This window comes from Lampetra planeri, chromosome 35 (genome assembly GCF_965212315.1).
Source record: "Lampetra planeri chromosome 35, kcLamPlan1.2.h2, whole genome shotgun sequence".
Taxonomy (NCBI): Eukaryota; Metazoa; Chordata; class Hyperoartia; order Petromyzontiformes; family Petromyzontidae; genus Lampetra; species Lampetra planeri.
This window is the reverse complement of record NC_136141.1, coordinates 9,759,047-9,783,307: the sequence shown is the minus strand read 5'-3', so window position 1 is coordinate 9,783,307 and position 24,261 is coordinate 9,759,047. Positions and strand designations below refer to the sequence as shown.

The following is a 24,261-nucleotide window of genomic DNA, read 5'->3' as shown; positions in this document are numbered from 1 at the left end:
TGGGTGCCAGAAAGATGTGGCACTGCTTGAGCATATTGGCACAAGACGGAGGAAAGCGGAGGCCAATGATGGAATGTGCAGTGGACACCTACGGGCCAAAATAACTCGCAATAAGATATTTCATATTGTAATAATATCTCACAATAAGATACTTCTTATTGTAAAAAAATATCTTACAATTAGATATTTCATATTGTAAAAATATCTTTAAAACACATTCCTGCGGAGGGAGCTGGTAGGAACGTTGGGTTGCTCGGTCAATGGCCAGGGTCAACGGCGGCGTGGTGTATTCCGCAAATATGCCCGACTGTGAGGGCGGGCACAAGCCGGCGTGAGTAGGTTAAACGTTGAGTTTTATAAGGGCACCAAGGGGTGACCAGCCCCTCCCCACCCAGCCCCACCCCTCCCACCCCCCCACCCAGCCCCACCCTCCCCACCCAGCCCCTCCCCACCCTCCCCACCCAGCCCCACTCAGCCCCTCCTCACCCAGTCTCTCCCCACCCAGCCGTTCCCCACCCTCGACTCCCCACCCAGCCCCACCCTCCCCAGCCAGCCCCTCCCCTCCCCACCCAGCCCCTCCCTGCACGACGGACGGACACAATAATCCCCTGTGGGCTAGTGTAACCAGGAGGTTCCTACCAGTATAATATATTTCTTATTCTTCTAGGTTCTTTCCGTAAAGTCACGTAGAAGGGAAATAATAAAATAATAAAAATCAAACATAATAAAATACAATTCTCACGACCTTTCGGCCACAACGCAAGCAGCCGTCCTCAGGTGAAGAACAGTCACGAAAGCTTTAAATCGAAAAATATTTCTTATTGTAAAAATATCTTACAATAAGATATTTCTTACTGTAAAATATCCTACAATAAGATACTTCTTATTGTAAAAAATATCTTCCAATTAGATATTTCATATTGTAAAAATATCCTACAATAAGATACTTCTTATTGTAAAAAAATATCTTCCAATTAGATATTTCATATTGTAAAAATATCTTACAATTAGATATTTCTTATTGAAAAAATGTCTTACGATAAAATATTTCTTATTGAAAAAATGTCTTACGATGAGATATTTCTTAGTGAAAAAATGTCTTACGATGAGATATTTCTTATTGTAAAAGTGTCTTACGATGAGATATTTCTTATTGAAAAAATGTCTTGCGATGAGATATTTCTTATTGTAAAAAATCTCTTACAATAAGACATGTTAAACACAACGAGGGACTTCACGATCACTCCGCGTGACTTCCGACGCGATTGTTTAGGACTGTGCACATTTACACGTCATGCTGAAACCATTACTTACAACTCCGCAGTGACCACAACACTGGGCTAAAAAGAAGATGAAGAGGAGAAATCCACCAGGTGTCCTTCGTCTCGTGCCTGCCCTTCATGCCTTTTCCTCCCGTGCCGTTTCCACCTTACATCGTGTCGAGCAGTGGTCCTTCATCTTTACTGTAGCCTCGCACCCCTTTGGATCTCAATCGTAAAAAAAACATTTACAAGGTTAATAAACACATCGAGGGGTTTGATGAAACAAAGTTGTTGTGTTTACGTCCCCGTGCTTAATCTGTGTTTTCGATAATTCACCTTCGAAAACAAATCTGGCCATGTCCCGCACCCCCAGAAAGGGCATCTCGCACCCCCAGGGGTCCAGGATAAGAAGAATCACTCCTGTAGACACTGCCAGTTCCATCGATCTCCCATGACCGGTCTAAACAACGAGGCTGGAGGGGCACCGATGTTGATTGAAGCCACCCCGGTCGTGATCTTCCTCCACATTGCCCCACCCCCGTCTTCCTCACACTCACAGATCGGCTGACTGGTGGCTCAAGGCCGTTCGGGTCCTGCCATGTTCTGAATGCGAGTCCTCCTTGGACGCCCTGTTGCTGTTGTTGCTGTTGTTGTTTCTTTTCTTCTTGATCTCTCAACGGTGCCAGACACGCGGCGGGGGCAACGAGGGGGCAAACATTGACGCGGGCCTCACGCAAACAAAGTGCGGGCCCCCACGATGGACCTGTGTGGTTTGTGGTTGTTGGTGTTGTTGTCGCTAACGAATACGGGGGATTTCTACGTGTTATTCTGCCCTGGGCTGTCAGAAACCTAAATGAAACTATGTATTTCTAAAACTAAGACTTAGCGTTGTGGTGGGTCGCGCCCAGTGTGGGAAACTCGGCATTAAGTCAAATTATGAACAAACTTTCGCTTGATAATTGGTTTTTTACCCTTTTATCTGGCAACAAAACTGACACCTTTTTTACAAGGAGTCATGTGTGCATAGACCACAATACCTGCAGTCGTAATGCAAACAAAAAAACATAACTCTGATAATGTATGCACTGTCTTTGAAGTTGATTGGTCCACACCCGAGACAGCTTTCCTTAGAGCCTAGTCTCACATGGTGTTGGCAAATGAGTTTCCAATGGTGTAAATACTTATCCGAGCTCTCATACTCTGATGGTGCATTGTCTTTGAGTTGTGCTCCTTTTGGCGTAATCTGGTCCAACACCAGGTGATTCTTGTGTCCGTCCGTCGTGCAGGGAGGGGCTGGGTGGGGAGGGAGGGGCTGGGTGGGGAGGGTGGGGAGGGGCTGGGTGGGGAGGGTGGGGCCGGGTGGGGGTGGGAGGGGTGGGGCTGCCCTTATAAAACGCAACGTTTCACCTACTCACGCCGGCTTGTGCCTGCCCTCACAGTCGGGCATATTTGTGGAATACACCACGCCGCCGTTGACCCTGGCCATTGATCGAGCAACCCAACGTTCCTACCAGCTCCCTCCGCAGGAATGTGGTATTTACGCAATCAAATAAAAAACACCCCTTTATTATTCATAACATTGGTCGCGACAGCCGACTAACGTGTTGAATAAAAATTCTACTACTTCTACATTGCTGCACTTCACAGCTGTTCCAGACTTTCCCCTTGTTGCTTTGAGGTCTTTGAAGCAGCCTTGTAGAAGCCCTATCACAGCAGTCCAAGGTCCCGTGCAAAACTGCTGGGCTCCGAGTCGGGCCCTTCCTGCATCCGCCTCGTGGGTAAAAGGTTCGATCCCGGGCCTACGAATACAACAGAGTTCGAGGCGCGAATCTCATCGCACAATTCTGGGATGCGGTTGGGAACTTTCACTCTCAGCGAATCGCTCCGTAACGAAGCTGCAGCAACAGCGGCGGTGCACGGGCCAGCAAGTGCGCTATAATTAGAGTCGTGTTTGTGTTAGCGAGAGGCTCAGGGGAGCACGCAGGAACTCCGTGACCACAATTGGCCATTAGAACGCACGAGGGCTCTTTGTTGGTGGAACAGTTCATCTGTAATTGCACGTCATTACTCTCCTTTATTCGCAAGTGCCATTGGCCACGTTGCCGCGGTAATTATGATGATGATTATTATTATTTTGGTAAACAAAATGCTGGAGATGTAAAGCTGATGTTGTTATTTTCTACGACTGTATTGCATGGTAATGGGACGAGTGACACAAATTAAAAGTTCACAGTCTATGTCGATAGTCCTATAACAATGATCTGGATGTAATTCTCTCCCCCCCCCTGCTTTTTAAACATTTATTTAGTTTAAATAAATACCTTTGAGAAAAGTGCAATGTTCTCAAATCCAATAATTACTTGAAATGTTTGCTTTTACAACAAAAGATCAATGGAAAGAAACAATTGTTTATATTTATCTCATTGCGTTTAAATTACAAAGTGCGTTCATTATTTTCTTTGAAAAATGTGGATTGCAATTATCATCGGTTTACTTAAGAAACACGGAACAGTTCACACTCAGCCCATGATGATTATACGAATATTAAAAACATTTCCCCTCGAACTAAGTCCACCCATGGAAGGGCGAATCACCGGTTTCACTGTGTAACAAAATATTAAACACGCTATTTTAGTGATGGATCTTTTAAAATATATATCGTCTGTGTGGATCGTAGTCATTTCACTGCTAGATGAAAGACTCTCCAATACATTCTGCAGTCCGTCACGATCCTGCGATGCAACATGCCAGCTGGCACCGGCACGCGAGATGATTCCATCGCTCCATCTCCTCTAGCGACGCGTCCTGCCCAGGACCTTTAAAATGTCTCAACGGTTGGAATGCATCTTTGTGTCTATTAATAATGTCTTCAACTTGTAAGGCGCCACGCAGTATGTGGCTCAGAGAGGGAACGACCCGGGAGGTGCGAGGAGGGACCACAGACAAGCGGGAAGGCAGCAACCAGGCAGTGAGCCAGCGCGACCAACACATGCCCAAGCTCTGCGGTCCTCTCTCTATATGTTCAGATGTTTTTATTTTACCAGGTAAGGCCAATGGAGCTATTTAGCTATTTTTCAGCAGCAACCTGGCTGCTCATGTGTAATTTAATAGCAGCCCAATACTCTAAATGCGGAGGGAAATGCCAAAGACCCGGAGAAAATCCACGTGACCACGGGGAAAGAGACACGCAAACTCCAAATATACAGCAGGCGTCAGCGTCGTGGTCGGGATCGAACCCACGACCTCCTGCATACCAGGCGAGGGAGTTAACATCTCGCCACCGCGGCACACCTTCATTCTCCCTTTCCTTTACGTGGAAGGAAACCAGAACACCCGTGGTAAACAAACGCATGCGAGGGGGCAACACTCGATCCCATACACATGGAGTCCGCATTTGCTGTACCGCATTCTCCCGGCAAAGCCAGGGTATGGCACTTCGACCGGCCATGGGATGTGCCGTGCCGACCGTCATAGGTGCTCGCTCGCAGCACTTGCCCCAATAGTCTGTTAAGGCTATACGGGGGATCTATGTCTATGTGCCATCTTTGTCGTGCATTCGTTTTCTCTCAGGCCTTTGAGAATATGATTTCGGTGTTGCGGTTGCTCTGGAGATCGGTGATATTCGGCGAGTGGTGTTGATTTTGTATGCGTTTTATATCGGCACTCGTAAATCCGAATAAAAAAACATTTGGCAATGTCAAAGTATGAAAAAAATAAAACTAGGTTTTACCCTTTCTGGCAATGAAACAGGTATTAGGATGTTCAAACACCAAATAGAAACCTTTTGCAAGCAATCAAGTCTGCATTAACCACACGCACTTATGATGAACATGCAGACTAAACATGCTCTGATAATAATGTTTACATTGTATGTTGGCGTTCTCTGGTCTGATACCGGTGAGACTAAGCCCTAAGAAGGCTGTCTGGTGGAGACCAATCAGCTTCAAGGACAATGCATCGCTTATCAGAGCACGGTTTGTCTGCAAGTTCACAAGTGTTGGTTTGGTTAATGCAGTGACTTGATTCCTCGCAAAAGGTTTCTATTTGGTGTTTGAACATCTTAACACACCTCCTGTTTTATGGCCAGAACGGGTAAAAACCTAGTCTTATCTTTTTTGCTGATATTTATCACTAAGCTCTTGTTCATAATGCAAAGCATGCCAACGGTCCGTTTTGTAGGTTTTGTTTGGCAGGATTATGGCATTTTTTGTTGGTGGTTGTTGTTGAGGAATCTATGACAATTTCTTTGAAGTTGAAGGGCGACGGCGGCGGGGAGCTAAAAGAATGGGTCTCTCTTTTGAGATTAGAAATCGTTTCAAATCGTGGAGCGAGAAATGATGCCACCCCCCTCCTTTCGCGTCAACACCTCGCTGACCTCGTGTGAATCATTCCATATCGGGAGGGGGACGGTGAAATCAAACGCCCTTTCTTTGATGAGTAGTAAGTCCCAAACTGGAAGTGAATGGCTTGGGAATAGACTACAAATCTAATTGTTGATCTACTGGGTTGAGACGAAGTAAATTGCTGGGTTGTGGTAATGGGATTACACCGCCCTTTGTCAACCCACCCCTGGATGAAGGCGATCCCGCGGCGTCGCCAGCGCCTATTATTTTCCACAAGTGAGAAACGGCCTTTGAAGGCAAAATACCAACAACAACGACAACAACAAAAGTTGTATCGAAAATAAGTCTCGATCACGTGAGTATAACATTGGTGTTGGTGATTCTGGTACCGTATTTTTTTCTCTTTATTTTAAAGAACAAAAGTAAGGGATTGCTTGTGATGCGATCGAAACGTCGTGATTTTTTATTATTTTATTAATTTTCTATCTACGTGACTTTACCGAAAGACCCAAAGAGCGTGAATTCCTGCAGTCACGAAAGCTTCAAGTCAAGATCTAGGGAGTGCATCTCACGTTTACCATCAGCGGTTAGCGCTACGAGTTCGATTCCCGCTCACGGCCAACACCAGCGACGAGGATTATCTGAAACCGGTCCTGGGCCTCCCCAAGGTGAACTCAACCTCTGGGGAGACAAAGGCGGCCGGGAGAGAGTTCTGGTGGCCACCCGTGTGCCCATTCCGGCCTTCGCAGCTTGCTGCTCGCAAACCGCACTTGCCCTAACAGTGTCTTTAGACTGCACGGGGGAATCTTTGTTCTCTGTGCACATGCGACCAGATTTGTCTCCAGCATTAACGAAAGCAGGCGCAGGTGCTGGGTGCATCTCACGTCTCCGGGGCGTCCTACAACCACCCTGCAGCAGGCGGGGTGCTGGGCGTCGGGTGGCCGCGTGATGTCTCCTTCGCTACGGGGTGTGGGCTCGAGTCTTGAGACGGGCGAAGAAATTTGACAAGATCCCTTACACAGATTTTCTTGTTTCGCGGTGGAGGTGGCCGTGACACTTGGGACGTCTTGGGGTTTTTTCTCCCGCCCCCCCCGCCTCCCCGATATGTTGTGTGTGTGGTGTGTGTGTGGTGTGTGTGTGTGGGGTGTGTGTGTGTGTTGTGTGTGTGGTGTGTGTGGTGTGTGTGTGTGGGGTGTGTGTGTTGTGTGTGGTGTGTGTGTGTTGTGTGTATGGTGTGGTGTGTGGTGTGTATGGTGTGTGTGGTGTGTGTATGGTGTGTGTGGTGTTTGTGGTATGTGTATGGTGTGTGGTGTGTGTATGGTGTGTATATGGTGTATGGTGTGTGTATGGTGTGTGTGTTGTGTGTGTGTTGTGTGTGTGTGTTGTGTGTGTAGTGTGTGTGTGGTGTGTGTGGTCTGTGTGTGTGTTGTGTGTGTTGTGTGTATGGTGTATTGTGTGTGGTGTGTGTTGTGTGTGTTGTGTGTCAAGAGGCGACCCGCAATAATTGCAACATGTATTTTCCGGGGCGAAAGCTGACAGTTGCCGCGACTTGTTGCGGGCGGAGTCGCACACAACCACAGCAGCAACATCAGCAGCAGCAGCAGCAACAGCAACAACAGCAGCAGCAGCGGCAGCAACAACAGCAACAGCAGCGGCAGCAACAACAGCAGCAGCAATAGCAGCAGCAGCAACAACAGCAGCCGCAGCAGCAGCAACACAACAGCAGCAGCGGCATCCGCTCGGTGTTATTCCGGTATCCTTTTGTTTCAGAGCTCCGTCATTATTGGTGGTCCGACCAAGGGGCTGCTGGATGTTTGACTTCCCACCAGGACAGGGGTAGCGGGCGGGGTGGTTGGTGCACGGCTCGACGGGGCTGGCTGGCTGCTAGGAGTAGGAGGTCCTGCAGCGGGATCTGTGTGTGTGTGTGATTTAGTCACGAGATAAGGACCCAAGTTTTTATTTACACAAACAGGAAAGACGCACTTCCCACACCCCCCCTCCACGCTGGTGATCCACGGACGACATCGGGACAGGCTCCTAAGCCGCGACTCTTAAATTCGCCAGACGCAGGACGGATCGGACAGTGGTGTGGAACTTGCAGGGAGCAGCCAGGTTGCCTGGGCAGGCGACGGAGGCGAAGTCGCGGTTTGTTCTCCAGCACTTTGATCGTGACCGAGACCAGCCAGCGAGCACGGAGAGCGCCATACAACAACAACAACAATTGCATGCGGCGAGGGAGACAAAAGGCAACATTAATGCCTGGGCAACTGCAGATATTCGTGTCCCAGAAATTGCCCACTTTTGGAAAGGCGGAGAACGGTGTCAAGATGGCTTTGGGAGGACCGCGAAATTACAAGGTTCGTTCCGATCGCAGTTTGCACTTTTGGGGGGTGGGGGGAGGGTTTGTTCTGCATTCAGAGAAAGATTCGAGTGGTAAATGCACGGAAGGTGTGCGTGCAGTCTTGGTTTGAATGAACATTTATTCTCTTGTTAGATGTGTGATGTGTAGGTCTGTGTGTGACACCTGTGTTACAGAAAAAGGCACGTAGGAACAGAGGTGAGGTGTTTCCACGGTGGTGAGATGTTTACTACCTCGCCTGGCATACAGGAGGTCCTGGGTTCGATCCCGACCCTTACGCCTGCTGTATATTTGGAGTTTGCATGTTCTCCCCGTGGTTGTGTGGATTTTTCTCCGGGTCCTCCGGTTTTTCCCTCCACATTTAAAAACATGCGTTTAGACTATTTGACTGCTATACATTTTCACCTGATAAGCTGCTATGCTGAGCTATCATTTTTGACGGCCAGGTTCGCTTCTGAAAACAAGTTATAGAGCCCAGTGGGCCTTATCTAGTAAAATAATAGGTTTTTTTTCATAATTTATTTGTGGCACTTTCCGTAAACGCGGCTGGTTTGTCGCGAGGTTGATTTCTGCTCTGAACCGCACCTCCCGTTTGGCCGTCGATCTCGCGTTTGATTTAACAATTACGATGTTACTACTGCACCCACTGCTTCTGGTGTTTTACTCGAAGGGCTCCGTGTGTGATGTGAACGTGTTTGTTACCTCGGGGGGTTATCGCAGTTGCGAGGATAGAACGACAACGCCTGCAACCGCTGTCTTTTTTTTGATGACTTCTCTTTTCACCATTGGAACCCGAGCTCTCATACTCTGATGGTGCATTGTCTTTGAGTTGTGCGCCTTTTGGCGTCATCTGGTCCAACACATGTGAGACTAGGCTCTAAGGAAAGCTGTCTCGGGTGTGGACCAATCAACTTCAAGGACGGTGCATATGTATCAAAGTTATGTTTTTTGTTTGCATTATGGCTGCAGGTATTGTGGTCGATGCAAACATTACTCCTTGTAAAAAAAGGTGTCAGTTTTGTTGCCAGATAGAAGATGTTCTTTCGGAGAGACACCTGATAATAAACAGCGAGACTATAAATTATAATTATTTTTTTAATGTCATTGATTCCATGTTAAGGCCACTTAAAATCCAATTAAACCTGCAGATAGGACAACTCAATGTACGCACGTTACAGCCCCTTCATCAACACATTGCCAACGTGTGCGTCGTGGGGGTTATTGACCATACCTCCTCGCGCCGGTCAGTGCTAGTTGGTGAAAGCGAGGAGCATAGACGCGGGGGGGGGTCACAGAAGTGCAGTACAACAATAGATTTTGCTGCAACTGTCGCCTGCTGATAACCACATGGCCCTCGCAGCCTATACGCAACCTGTGGCGCATGTTGGTCGCCCATGCGAGCACCGATCAAAGGCCACGCATTGCTTCGCTCTTGACGGGATCTGACGAGGAGATCCGGTGGCTTCCGTATAATTTGCCCATGTGCAGGAGAACTCAACGGATACTGGGAAATAGAGTCCAGAGGGAAGTGTGATGTGGGTGGAAATGGAGCCGAACAATAAGCGGAGGAAAATGAGGTCTCCGGTCAGGAAGAGTTCCAAATCCTCTCTGTACGCGTAAGCCACGGTTGCGTGTGTGTATGTTGAACGTCTTTCGCGCCACAACGTAGCCAACCGTGCGAATCGGAGGTGCGGGTCGGCTACGTACGGTGCGAAAGAAGTTTAACGTACATACGTTGCAGCGCAGAGGGCATGATGCCACAGGGCTGGGCATATAATTGATGTGCCTGGCGGATATGCTGTGGCACAGAGTCACGAAGGCTGATGACTCAAACTCAGTCTCTGTTGAATACTGTGAGCATATTTAAATGGAATGCACGTCTATGCTGCACTGTGTATATAAAATACATGAATGGGTGTACTCAGATATTAAAACCTATGATGTATGTTGAACTTCCTTCGCACCGTACGTAGCCAGCCGTGCTCATCGGAGGTGGTATTATTAAATTACTTTATATATGTTCTTTGGGTCTTCGGTAAAGTCACGTAGATAGGTTCAAAGAAAATAACAAAAAAACTACGACGTTTCGATCGCAAAAAAAGCATTTTTTTGTTATTTTCTTTGAACCTATCTACGGAACTTTACCGAAAGACCCAAAGAATATGAATTCCTGCAGTCACGAAAGCTTTAATTAAAGATTTACTTTATATACGCACTTGATTATATCATTGGTAGAGGTGGCTCAGCTGTATTAGATGTCACAGCAGTCGCTGAGAACCTGGATTCAAGTGTGGCCAACGACCCGTGATTTAACCACGACCCGTGATGAGACCACGACCCGTGATGAAACCACGACCCGTGATGAAACCACGAGAGCTCATTAAGCGTAAGGTGTTGGTGGCGTCTTCCCAGTGACTGCAACAACTAAAATGGGCCAGTTCTGAGAAATGAAACATTTGGCTTGACTGACATGTAACACAGAGTTCTTTTCTGGGTATTTATTTTAAAAAAAATATTTCCTCCTTGTGCGGCTAAAAGATGATAGTGATTTAAAGTGACTTATTGTGTAGTTCAGTGATGTCATCCTCCTGCACAATTCTCTAATGCAGCGTGATAACACTGCTCTTTGAAAACTTCGAAATGGAAATTTGTGCATTCTCATGGAGTGAAGCCGAAAGCAAAAGTGGGATGTGATTTGTCAATGAAAATAATACACTAATGTATTTGATTAGCACATGCAATGAATTTTACAGAAGACGAACATCGATGCGGGGTTTAGGTACGGAATTCTAAAGTGGATGAATATTCTGGAACATTTGAAAATTAGCAAAACCATTTGAGACCAAACTTTAATAAAAGTTAATAAAACACGTAAGAGGCAAAGTATTGCAGAGGTCATGTATTTAAACAGCTTTTTTGTTGAAATGGCTTTAGAAAAACATTTAAAGAAAGCTTTAGCTTTCATCACCACAAACTATGATGGCATGTAACATTTATAAATCAAGGATAAGTAATTTTCCACCGCATTTTAACAGCAGCATGAAACGTGACTCTAAAGCTGCGTTTAATGTGTGGATGCGGACGGGTGCCGCGGGCTTAGCTGTAACCTTTAACGTGGCTTAACCCCATGCATGTTTATACGTGGGCCTGAGGTCAAGCAACGTTCTTTCTAATTCAAGTGAGACCACTCATGTAAACGGTGTTTTTCATGTCTCTCGGAACGGAGCCGGCCAGGTGGCTCCATGGTAGAGCGAGCGGCTCGCAATTGGGAACGTTGGCGAGTTCAAAATCTGGTTTGAAGATTGACTCAGCCAATCACCGCTCGGGGGTCGATGAAAAACTTCTCCGGGTGGAAGTCAACAGCGTTTTTCCGCTGAATCGACTCGCCGACCTTCGTAGAGGAACGTGGAATTTCCACCACTTGCTCAAGAGCTGTACAAGGGAAACTAGCCACCCGTGTGTCAATGCGCATTTGAGCAGGGACCCATTTTGGCTTTGAGGAGCAGAAACTCGTGCCATTGTTAGTGACGTGATGTCCCCTGGGTGTGCACGGCGCACACCCGCAAGGATAGTTGGGGCGAGGTGGGGGATTGGCGTACTGCGAGAGCCTCAACTGGCTTAGGCCCCGAGATGACCGGTAGGAGATGGCGGTGCCGAAGATGAGATCGCAGCCCATCCGTGCAGGTTTGTTGCGTGTGTTATCCCATCATCTAAAGCGCCGGTTTCCTCTGGGTCCCCTGGCTTCCTCCCACGTGTGTGCAAAAAAAACCTCATTAAGCGGATAAACATTGCAATGCAGGACTTACCCGCAAAAATGAAAATGGTCTTGACACTCAGTGACATTTTCTGGAAGAAATGAGGGACCACTTTGCATTGGCTGAGTTGTTCCACAGCGTGAATTCCCACGCACTGGCGACTCAAAACGTCTCAGTATTGTTGCATTGGCCTTCAGAGACACTGGAGTAGGTGACACTGAGATATTCGATGTCAGCCTCTGAACGCGTGCACTTGAGAAATGTTGTTGCTGTTTTACTCCGCACTGCGTGTCGCTTTGCCTTCTCCCAGTCACGCTCTCCGTTATGGAAACAGCACATGTCCCCGAGGTATTGAGTAATGGAATCAGTTACTGTACGAGGATGTTTATTGTATTCCAATGTTTAGATTGTGCGTGCGTTATTTTTTTGCCTTGAAAAATATTTATAAATTACGGATTGAAATACTGTTTGGAATAACAAAAAACGAATTTAACAGACACAACGAACATGTATAGAACCATATCTGATGAAGATGCGTGTACTTTAAAAAGTCACACACACACACACTGTTGTTTTCTTGTTAAACTGTTAATTCCCGTCATTTGAATTTAGAGGGAGGAAATGTAACTACTCATAACTTGAATGTAAAATGTGAAATAGAATAATGTATTTTTGAACTAAAAAATGTAAGCCAGACATCTAAAGATGGTTACTTTTTTATACTTGAGAATCTGCTCTTGAAACCCCACGTCTGCCCATATGGCCGTGCATGGCGAGTTATTTTATAATCCACGTCCTGCTTTTAGAGTAACCGTGCATCACGGTCGCATTGCTGATGCCCTCTCGCGAGGGCAACGCCATTACAGGCGCGATATATAAAAAAGCCATGTTCTTGTTGTTGTTGTTGTCGTATTGTTGCAACCAAAACACGACGCGCGATATTGACACGGTGTGAGCCGTCCCGGCTGACTCAGCCCGTGTCTCGACAGGACCTGCTGTACGAGGAGGTGGTCTACTCCACCATCCACCAGCTGAACGTGTCTCAGGCCGACGCATCTCACCTCCTGGGCTTCCTCCAGCAGGTACGGTGGTACACTTCCACGTGTAGGAACACACGTGTGTGTGTGTGTGTACGCACGTATGTTGAACTTCTTCCGCACCGTACGTGGCCAACCGTGCTAATTGGAGGTGTGGGGGAAGGACAACAACACTAAACACAAAAAATCCGTTCTAAAGAATTTAGTTTTTAATCTATATGTGCGTAGTTCCGGTGGCTTCCAAATATCGCAAGGAAGAGCATTCAAGAGGGCCGCAAAAGCGCATCTGAAAGTGCGCGTTGCAGTGACCATCTTTGTTCGATGGCTAGCCAAACGCTGCTGTGGCACGGCTTCAGCAGAGGCAGGTGACACACGAATTTCACAGAGACAACCCCACTCTTCAACTTCGAGGGCCCACGGAGATTCAATATCAAGCCGAGGGCAAGAGGTAATCATGACCACCACTATCGACGCCAAAGACAAAGATCCCCCGTGTAGCCTTAACAGGCTATTTGGCCAAGTGCTGTTAGCGAGCACCTATGAAGTTTGGCACGGCAAACGAGGGAGTGGGTGCCTAGCACCATACCCGACCACCTTTGTCTCCCCAGTAGCGATGTTTTAACAAACCACACCACGTACTCATTTGAGGCTGAGTCGACCGAGGGGAGGCCCATCACAGGTTCAGATAATCGTCACCGGTGTTGGCCGTGAGCGGGAATCGAACTCGGGTCAACGGGTTCATAGCGCAGCGTGCTAACCGCTATCCTACCCGCACACACACACACAACACGTACACACACACACGTCGCCATCACTCGCCTCCTTCTGCCAGACCATGCCGCTTGTTTCACGGTTGACACCCGCCCGCCGTGTGTGTCCTTGCATTGCAGGTGTTCGGTAAGAGCCCGTCGGAGCACCTGGCCCTGGTGCAGCGTGTGCGGGAGATGGCAAAGGTGAGGGTCGCCTTTCAAGACACTGTCCACGATCAATGATTAGAATCAGAATATTTAGTTATCCTGGAGGAATCCGACGAGCTATAAAGCTGCTGATTTAGGGCTGAAAATGTAAAATGTTTAGCATGCTGCGGATACTTTGTCTTTAGCGTTCGTATTAGAAACGTGCGTTTAGATTATTTGGCTGCTTAGAAATTTCCACGTGATAAGCCACTTCGTTGAGATATCATTTGTGACCAGATCGCTTCTGAAAAGCTCAGTGGGCCTTACCTGGTGAAATAAAAACTAGCTTGAGTAGTTTAGTTTAACCACGATTGTGGCAAAGATCTGCGCTGTGCAACATCCCTGTCGTCGCAAGACGCCCGTGAAATAGAGCCTAAGAGCTCATTGGGGTCCTTTCTGTTGAAAAAAATAAAATCTAAAAATCTACCCCTTGCCCATAACTGTAGTCAACCCAGCAGCAATTTGTTGGAGATAGGCCATACTCTCCTGACGATACTCAAAAAGTGGAAACCGGTCAGGGGTTTTGCTGCTTTAACAAATACTTCTAAATATCCTTATCTCAGAAGACCCAGGCTATGCTATCCAGGTTATTTACATCCATTATTATAAAAAAAGCATATTCTGAAATGTTTATATTGGAGACATAATGGTTTCAGATTCACGATTATCCGTTTAAGATTTGCTGACAATACGGTTCATGATATATCAAGCATAACAATGCAACAACGTGGGAAACATTGGTGGAGGGTTTTGAACCAGCCATCCGTAAAAGAAACACCATCGATATCGATACTGTGTGGCTTTTAGCCGGACACGATTTTTAATGGGATACATAAACCACTCTGAAATGCCTTCGTCGCTGGTTAATGTGCAGGCACAACACCAAACAGCAATCAAAGCGCGAATCCCTTTGTCAGCGTTGTCCTTTGCGCGAGCTGAACGGTGCGTGTCATTGTGTGTTCCTCCTCCAGCCGCCCGTCCACATGCTGAAGGTCACCGTGTTTGAGGCCACTGACCTGACACCCAAAAATTTGGACGGTGAGTGGTGGACAATGTGAGAAGGGCCGTGGCACGAGGCCGCCTGCGATCGCACGTCCACATTTTTCCACGTCTCCCTGTGACGAATGGCACCGACTCTCAATTATCGCATCTGCCTGAGAGCCCCCCTCACAACCCTAAACCAGTCCTGGGTACAAACCCTCGACCCTTACCTACCTCTCTAGCTCTCGAGAGGCAGGGTCCCCTCGGGGTCCCGATGGCTGGTGGATGCTGCTGCTGCTGTGCGTGCAGGATCCAACGGTAGTGTAGCGGCGAGCGCTACGCTGCGCTACGAACCCGGCGACACGCGTTCGATTCCCGCTCACGGCCAACACCAGTGACGGATTATCTGAACCGGTCCTGAGCCTCCCCTAGGTCGACTCAGCCTCGAATGAGTACCTGGTGCGGTATGCAGTGAACATGGCCACTAGGGAGACAAAGGTGGTCAGGTGTGGTGCTGGTCACCCACCCCCGTCGTGTGCCTTGCCGGCCATTCAAAGAAGTGCTGCTCGCGAACGGCACTTGCCCCAACAGTCTGTTGAAGGCTACCTGGGGGTATCTTTTTGTTCTTCTGCAGGCTCCAGCAATCCGTACTGCACCGTGGGCCTGGCGCTGGGCGCCGACGCCGAGCGCTGCAACCGCGAGTTCTCCTCCTCCGAGTCGCTCCTCGAGAGGCTCCCCGACCGCACAGACACGCTGCTGCAGACGCTCAACCCCGTGTGGGACGCCGTCTTTCACATGTACGACGGCTACCCTCCCTCCTCCCCGCCCCATCCCTCATCCCCTCATTCCCCCCGCACTCCTCCCTCCCACTCCCCGCCCCATCCCTCATTCCCCCCGCACTCCTCCCTCCCACTCCTTCCCCCCATCCCCCCCGCCATCCCTCCTCCATCCCTCCTCCACCCCCCATCCCTCCTCGCCCCCGATATTGGCAAATCTCTGATCGATTATTTCATCGGGTGTCCCGATCGTATCGTATTACAGCGGCCTCTCTCTCCGCCGCGTTCCCTTGTGGAGACGAAATCCGGCCGGGGCGACTCCAGCGGTAGAACCAGCGGCTTGCGATCCGACGGTTTTGCGAGTTCAAATCGTGGTTTGGAGCTTAACTCTCCCCACCATCATCCCTCTCTCTTGAATCGATAAAAATGAGTACCACTTTGTAGGGAAGTCATTTTAGTTTTTTCTAAGAGGATCACCCTCGTCATGGGAATGTGGAATGTCCCCCACTGGCTCAGGGCTGTAAACAGAAGAGCATCGCGGCAATGCTCATTTGAGCAGAAGATCACTTTGACTTTCACAGACAAAGATCCTCCCTCCCCATAGCCTGTAACAGCCTGTTGGGGCAAGCGCTGTTAGCGAGCATCTATTAAGGCCGGCACGGCACGCGAGGAATCGGTGCGGCCAACACCACGCCCGACCGCCTTTGTCTCCCCAGTGCCAATGTTTACACACCACACCAATTCTGAGGCTGAGTAAACGTAGGGAGTCTTTCTCCGTATTACGTTAATTAATAAAAGACGCATACTTTCCCCCGTGACGGTCGGCTGTTTTGCATAACGCCTTGCGGTCGCGTTCATGCGCCCCCACAAATCCGCACTGCGATTTGTACGCTCAATATCTGGCCCTTACCTACTTGGTAACGCGTTCACACAATTCCAGCGCTGCTCGCTCGATCGAGCCATTTCCTTGCCTGTCATTCCGAGACGTTCATTTGAAGGATCCTTTAGTTTCATTATTTTAGCTGCACCCAGCTCTTGAGTAACCCACGTGTCACAGGCACCGCGGCACCAGCACCGTGTTTTATTGGAACTGGTGCGATTATTTTTGGCGTTGTTCTTTAAAACGAGCCTGCTTTTTTCTTCAGTGGTTTTGAGCTCTTGATTCGAGCGCACGGCACACGGCTGACAACAGCGTTGCACCACTGTTGTTGCTTCTCGCAGGCGGATCGATGATGTGAAGACCGATGTCCTGACGCTGTGTGTGTGGTAAGCAGCATCACCTACTCTACCTTCCCCATCTAACCTGTCTTCAGAACTGTTCATTACGGCCCTACCTATAAATTTCCCCTTGATAATATATATTAAATACATTTTTAAAAACTAAACACATTCATCAAGGAAAATATGAGAAACATATTTCAACATCTGAATAGCATATGTACTGTGAATAAGGACCATGAGAAAATGGGACCTTTTTTGACAGTATCAAAGTATGAAAAAAGAAAAGTTTTTACCCCTTTCTGGCAATAAAACAGGAGGTGTTAAGATGTTCAAACACCAAACAGAAGCCCTTGTGCAAGGCACCAAGTCTGCATTAACCACACGCAGTACCTGTGGTGAACACGCCCTGTGCCCTGGAAAGGGCGCTAAATAAATCTGAAATAGAATAGAATGCCAGAAAGGGTAAAATCTAGTCTTGTTTTTTTTGCATAAAATTAGATTTTTAAAAATGCACAAAATTTGATATTTTTTTGTTCTTTTAAAGCCACAATTGCATTGCAGATTGATTCAGCACTGCTACCAATTATCAATGTCTGGCCAGCATGGAAGAGTAGGCCAATTACCCCATAGATCCACCTCCAGTGGAGGCCCCTCTGCCAGCAGTGGCGTGAACAAGAAATGTAAGGGTTGCGCCTTTACCTTTGACTAATCGGGAAACAAACGTTCTTAAAAGCTTTTGTCTGCTTCAGTCTCAAACCAATAATTAAATTATGTTAATGTGTACAACCTACAGATAAGTGACCATTAGATTATAATAATCATGATCGTAAAAATTACATTTTGCTTGACAGGAAAGGCGCTTTTCCGTCATATTCGTGCGACGTATTAGCAATGAGCATTGTCATAAGAGTCCGTATTGTCTGCATAAATATTTACCTAAGCGTGATACAAAGTTTTTGTAAGCACCGCTTCCGCTCGGTGACATTTGTCACTGATGGGAAACTGTGGGGCGAGTGATGGGCACTGACGGGGGAGGCCAACGCAGCCCGATATAGCTCACGTCACCATTTGTGTTGGCACATCTATTGTTCTCGTGCCACTGGATGTGGCGTCAAGTGGCAGAGTGCAGCTCTCTCTCGCTCACAAAAGTCTCTGGCGCCAACCTCGCCACCGTTTCATGGGAAGTTAAAGTTGGACAGTCGCCACGCTTGCGAGACGCAGCATGGGGCCGGCTCGCCTAACAGCAGTAATTCAATCTTCACTGCAATCGGTAATCGTGCCATAATTATAGAGCAAAGGCGGTCACCACGGAAGGCGCTGCTGCGTTTCACAGACGCAGTCTGCAGTAGTTTCACAGCAGTGGGCGATGTTGCCCTGTGTGTGTAGTACCGATTGAGTAATTTGTGCCGCAGTGGCGAGATGTTAACTATCTCGCCTGGTATACAGGAGGTCGTGGGTTCGATACAGACTCGACGCCTACTGCTGTATATTTGGAGTTTGCGTGTTCTCCCCGTGGTCGGGTGGATTTTTCTTCGAGTCCTCCGTAATTAAGAACCATGCTTTTAGGACTATTTGGCTGCTATAAAATTCCACGTGATGAACCACTTCATTGAGCTTTTATTTGTGGTCAGGTCCCTTCTGAAAAAGGGCTACACAGCTCAGTGTTTTGTTAATTTGGAGTTAATCTTTCAGATTACGGACCGTGACAATGTATGTCCTGCCCGATTAAAATGACACGAGGCATCCTTAACATGCACCATGAATAAGACGGCACGTATTTTACGGTTAATGAGCCTGCAGTGATAACCAGGGGCAGCCCTGCCCTGGTTTGAACCACAACCTTCCGCAACGAGTGGTGAAGGTGCTGACGCTAGGCAATGTTTATATTGTTGAGGATGCAGTCGCTTGTTCAGGCACCTACCGAGATTGTGCATCAGGAGTATAGTTGCCTTGGTGTAGGTCTCTTACTTAGATAATCTCAGGGCTAAATTTCAGACGGTCTCTGTCGGTTCTGTGACCCGGAAAATATTTACACACCCAGCGGACCACGTCCAGTGTCCATCTCACTATGGCTGTCGCTACTCGGCACATGCTGCCAGTGACCCATAAAATATTGAGAAATGTATCCCAGACGATGTTGCATATAAAACTCTCCTAAGGATATAAGCCAATCAGCATCAATTACCTATGGTGGTTGTGTCAGTGCAACCAGTGGAAGGGCAGCTCCTATTGTTGGTTTGGAAGCAACTCATATATTTAGCCAGAACAATTGACTTGGGATAACAAGATTGAAAGCATCTAGTGAACATATTCTTAGGTTTTTTCGGTAAAGTCACGTAGGTAAAAAATTAAAATTAATAAAAGTAAAATAAAATCACGACGTTTCGGAGGCCTCCGTCTTCAGGTGGAACCGTCACAGCACGATTGCTGTATCAAGATATTTTTATTTATTTATTTTACTTTTATTAATTTTAATTTTAATTTTTTACCTACGTGACTTTACCGAAAAAACCTAAGAATATGATTCCTTGCAGTCACAAAAGCTTAAAATCTAGAATCATCTAGTGAACACACAGAAGGATAAATATCCACCAAGGGAAGAGACAAAGCAAGGGGTTGGGGTCAGGGTTCGGACCGCTGGCGATGCTCTGTCAACCGCCGTTTTGTTGTCTCACGTGACGCATTTCGCCTTTTGCCAGGAACGAGCACAACGACTCCTCCCTCATGCAGGACATCTCCAAGATCTCCTCGTGGCAGGGCGCCAAGACGTGAGTGCGAATGTCGGGCGGGCGGTGCGCACAACCACGCCGGCGAGCGTCACGCGAGCGCAACGCCCGCTCCGTGTCCTCGAAGCTGCAGAACGTGGCACAACCGACTGCCGCATTACACCACGGTGAAACTTAAACTCCACCAGATTAAGATGGCACGTTTACGCGCGGCGGTGCATGCCGCGCCAACTTACAACGTGCGTGGATAAACGTTCCTGAATTAATCCGGGGTGCAGTCTACCATGGGGGCAGGCGACAAAGCCTATGCGTGAGTGAGCTACATCGGAATACGCGTTGCGTACGCTTCGCGTAGCGATGCAGCAAACACGAGCGAGAGAAAGGAGAGAACGGGAACCTCCCCCGTCGAGGTGTTGATAGCACAACAAATCACCGAAGAGAGATCCGTTGACTCGGGATTAGAGTGACCATGGGAACCCACCATACCCCCGGATATCCCAAAAACACAAAACCCTAATCCACCCCGACCCTTGGCCTCGAGGAGTAGGACGGCAGGAATCACTCACCGACACGCGTGTCCCCCCCCCCCCACCTCCGGCACCCCCCTGAGGACACGGATTCCCCTCTAAGCCTCGGGAAACCCGGAGAGGTCAAAAAGCGAGGGCGTTTTTGAGAACCCAGCCCTCGTGCCCTGCGGAGCGAGCCCGCACTGGGCCCCCAAGGGAGCTCCGAGGGGAGAGAGGGACCGGAAGTTTCCACTCCCAATCCGCTTAGCTGCTGCCAGTGCTGCGGAGAGCGATCTTAACTTTGCTATTCTCCTCCAGGGCCTGGTAAAGCTGAGAGCAAGGGCAGAATACAGTTAACGGATCCACGCGTGCACGGGGAAAAACATCTATAGATGGGGAAAAAAATGGACTCAAGCGAGCGTCGAAAGGCAGTAACGTGACCTAAAACAAAACATGGCCACGTATGCATCGCGATCAAAGATATAAAAAACAAGCTACTTTTGTGTGTAATAACTTAACAAACACCGTAACCCAGTGACCACGTTGTCACCAATCCTTTGCCATAACGGAACTGCTAACAGCTCTGATTGAAGCAATGCGCATTGTTAAATCTTATTTTAATTCAGTGTGTATGTTTAACTGGGAATAACCGTTGCCATTGTTGATAGTGCACGTGTGTCCATGTGCTAAAATCACACCTCCGCGGAATTATTTTTTTGAAACATTTTCTATGCAGTGGATTTTAATTTATCATTGCATCTTAACCAAGCGGCACCAGTCAGGTGGAACCAGTCAGGTGACACGTGCGCAATGTTGCGTCACCCCTCTTGCGCAGTGATTTTCACGAATTTCCAGAGGGGGGGCCACTTTCGCCGATAAGACATCGTCAGTGTGAGGGCCGCCACACGTTTGCCACCATTGGGGTTTGACTGCAGCACGATGATAATGGGGGGGGTGGGGGTGTTTTCACATTTTGTGTATTGTTGGGGGCTGCACGTCAGGGGCCGCACAAAAGGCCAGTGAAGAACACTGCCTCAAGTGATGTCTATCAGAGGCAGCATTTTGCAAAAAGAAAATAAGCTTAAGCGGAAAATGTTGTGGAAGATGTGATAATATCCAGAACAAATATAATAACCCTTATCTGTGTTTGTTCTCGAGTGAGTGGGCCAACGGCTCGGTCACCCATTACAAACGTCGAGCGTCCCGTGGCTGAGCGTCAACACTGTGGATGCTTAATAAAGACACACCGGACCTACAGGAGATTAGGGCACGGCTATAACGTAAATATTGTTCCCCCAAAATCACACAGGGCATCACGCTCGCAAACGATTTAGCCCGACCCCCACATTTCGACGCGTTCTCAGAAACTCAACATTTGATTCACGTAGTTTGTTTTTGTTGTATAACATTTACATTACGGTGAATGTAACGCCCCTGTTGGCTGCAGAAGTTATGGCCACGTAACTTCGTGCAACTCTTGCAGCACCAACAAAGCAGCTTGACATCCAACGTTGGTGCGAGCAACAACCAGAGCAGCTGAGCCACCAAAAAGGTCGTAATTATTACTTAATGGGGATGGGATGTGGTTCGGCAAACGAGGAGGTAAAACCCTGAAGCACCGCTAATGGCCGATGGGGGAGGGCGCCACAATTAGACGCAAACTTGTTGTGAGTCCCCAGCCCAGACTTCAAACGCGACGCGCCGCTACGAAGCTGTCCACCGTTCCCCCTGAGGCTCGGGAAAACAAGAGCGCACGCACGTCTGCTGTGTCTCAGATTGAGCAAGAAAGTTGTCAAGAAGCTGAAGCGATTGAGTTTCACCGAGGGACTCATAAAGCCAAAGCAAGAGGCCGACTTCCTGGGCCTTCTCAACCTCCCCGTGCGGGTGAGTGCATTTCCAGCGGAATATTTTCCAGGGCCACCCCCAGTCCTTAACCCTCCCAATCCCCCCCCCGTCCCCCTCCCCCCCACCGTCCCCACACTCCTCACCAAACCCCATGCCTGAACAGCTCCAGGTGAAACATAGCCCTGGTGACCACCGTAAACAACGCAAGAGTAGTATGTCACCACCACCACCACCAACACCACGTGTAGGTGACACCGCTGTACCCGCGCCCCACTGGGTGTGCGGCGCTGAAGCCAAGTAGAGGGTGGCGGTGGCTCTACATCGGGTGGCCACGGTACAGACCCCGATGGTAAAGGTCTTCATCATGGGATTGCTTGAAGCTACACGAACTACGACGTCTCCCGGTACGACATCTCCCGGTGCAGAAGTAGAAATCCACCAGTTCAGATGTCACGCGAAAATGCTGCTGGCGGTGGCCAGGTATTTAACTGAGGCTGCCAGGTTCACGGTTCAGTGCGCAAACCGTAGTTCATTACACACCGCAGATTTACCCACCGTCGCCGCTACTTCCCCTCCCAGAGACGTCCTCCACACGTTTGTCACACACACACTCGTCCCACTGCTGCAAAGGCGGTCACCACGAAGGCGCTGCTATGTTTCACAGACACAGTGTGCAGTAGTTTCACAGCAGTGGGGGATGTCGCCCTGTGCGTGGAGTCCCGATTGAGGCATTTGCGCCGCGGTGGCGAGACGTTAACTCCCTCGCCTGGTCTGCTCGAGTTTTGTCTCTCTTCCCGTGAGCTTCTATTCTGCGCCTCTTCTCTCATCACATGCACCGTCCCTGTATCTCGTTCCGCTGCCTCCTGCCATCCCCACCCCTTCCTCGGGCTCCCTCTGCTCCTTCTGTCTTCCACCAGTGGCATCTCCACAGCTCTTCTCATTGTGTCATCTCTGCCTCTTCTCAACACGCGCCCAAGCCGAGTCTCACCCCCTCCCCTCACTGACCACAAGACAATGTACGTATGTATGATTGTTGATCTTCTTTTGCAACGTACAAAGCTAACCATGTAAGGACAACAACATTACCCCCCCCCCCCCCCACCACTTCTCCTGCTGTGCCTCCCAACGTCCATCTCGATATTCCCATCTCCGCCCTTCCAAGCGCTCGCTTTTCCTTCCTCCACGGCAGTGCCCTCGTCCCTGGCGTCTGTGTGACCCACTGTGCCCCGCACCCCGCCCCACTCCCACCCTGCCCGGCAGGACCTCGGCGCCCCGTACCACGCTGGCACCTACCGGCTGCTGCCACGCTCCAGCCGCTCCCACGTGACGGGAGAGTGCCGCCTGCACAGCGCCTTCCTCACCTGCCAGGTGCGTGCAGCGAAGCGCCAGAGGGATTTTGTCGCAACGACGTTCGGGGGCGGTGACATGGCCAAATCACAAGTGGCCCGAGGAGATCAAAACCTGCAGCAACCCCTCCCCCCTCGTTTCCTGCGCTGTTTGTAGACGCGGTGGTTAAACGTGGCGTGTGTCACACACCGTGACAAGCCACACGGCTTACCCCGTATTCTTGTGCAAGGAAATTGAGTTTTCAGGTTCATACGGTGTACCTGTCAACCCATACGGTTTACCCGTATTCTCGTACAAATTGTCTATTTGATTGTGTTTCTCTCCTTGTGATGGGACTTTGTAGGATTAAAGTTGAGATTTATAAGGACACGGGATGACCAATAAGGTCTGAATTGGTCCGTAATAAGGTAGGGGCATTGATAAGGGGTTAACAGGTATCTAGATGGATGAATTAATCCGCTTGCTGTACTGCCATCTCCTGGCTACCGCACAACGCAACGGGTTTAGAAGTCGCGAAAATCTGTGACTCAGCGGCCCATCCCTCCAGAGGCCTGGATAACGGGGCCAGCACCACCGCACCCAACAGAGAGCCGTCCCGTGGGACATTAACAGCAGTGGTCTTCCTACGGCGATCCTGGATCACTGCCATGGGAATGAGGAATTTCCACCAATGGTTTAAGGCAGCCGATCGAAATGAGTGCCGCCCCAATGCTCATTAGAGCGTGGAGACAAATTGACGCATCGGCCAGTCATCTCAGTCAGTCGACCCATGGCACCTGGGTCTGTCCCCGTGACCTCCTGCCAGCGGGCGTTCGACACTTCACGTGGCCTTAACGTGCACCTAGCCTGGCACACGCGCCGGGGTGACGTCACCACCACATAGCGGCGAACGGCGGTTGTTGTTGTTGGTCCCAATGCGTGGGAAGTGACAGCGGCTGTTTTGTTGGCTGCAACAGAGGGACAGCGCGCTGAGCCGGGAAGGGCTCGAGAGGGGCGCGTACGAGCACCTGCTGAACGAGTTTGTGGAGTACGAGCACAGCCTCACGGTGAGCGGTCTGCGTGCCTGCGTGCCTTGCGTGCGTGTGACTGGCCGATTCGACCCTTCTTCTTGTCGTAGTCGTCATCATCGTCGTCTCTCACCACCCCC

The 24,261-nt window shown here is 49.1% G+C and overlaps 1 protein-coding gene across 3 annotated transcripts in view; it reads left to right on the top strand.

Moving 5' to 3' along the window:
• The first annotated feature begins 7,591 nt into the window (after positions 1-7,591).
• Positions 7,592-24,261, top strand: part of LOC144730379 (BAI1-associated protein 3-like) — a 48,680-nt gene continuing 32,010 nt past the window's right edge. The window contains exons 1-10 of one of the 3 annotated variants that reach the window (XM_078611165.1): positions 7,592-7,962; positions 12,694-12,801; positions 13,647-13,709; positions 14,684-14,750; positions 15,328-15,490; positions 16,691-16,735; positions 19,390-19,458; positions 21,698-21,806; positions 23,028-23,135; positions 24,071-24,160. In XM_078611165.1, coding sequence (XP_078467291.1) covers positions 7,831-7,962; positions 12,694-12,801; positions 13,647-13,709; positions 14,684-14,750; positions 15,328-15,490; positions 16,691-16,735; positions 19,390-19,458; positions 21,698-21,806; positions 23,028-23,135; positions 24,071-24,160 — 954 coding nt within the window. In that variant the 5' untranslated portion in view covers positions 7,592-7,830. The remainder of the gene's footprint in view (positions 7,963-12,693; positions 12,802-13,646; positions 13,710-14,683; positions 14,751-15,327; positions 15,491-16,690; positions 16,736-19,389; positions 19,459-21,697; positions 21,807-23,027; positions 23,136-24,070; positions 24,161-24,261) is intronic. The other 2 variants (XM_078611167.1, XM_078611164.1) reach the window with 2 other exon arrangements.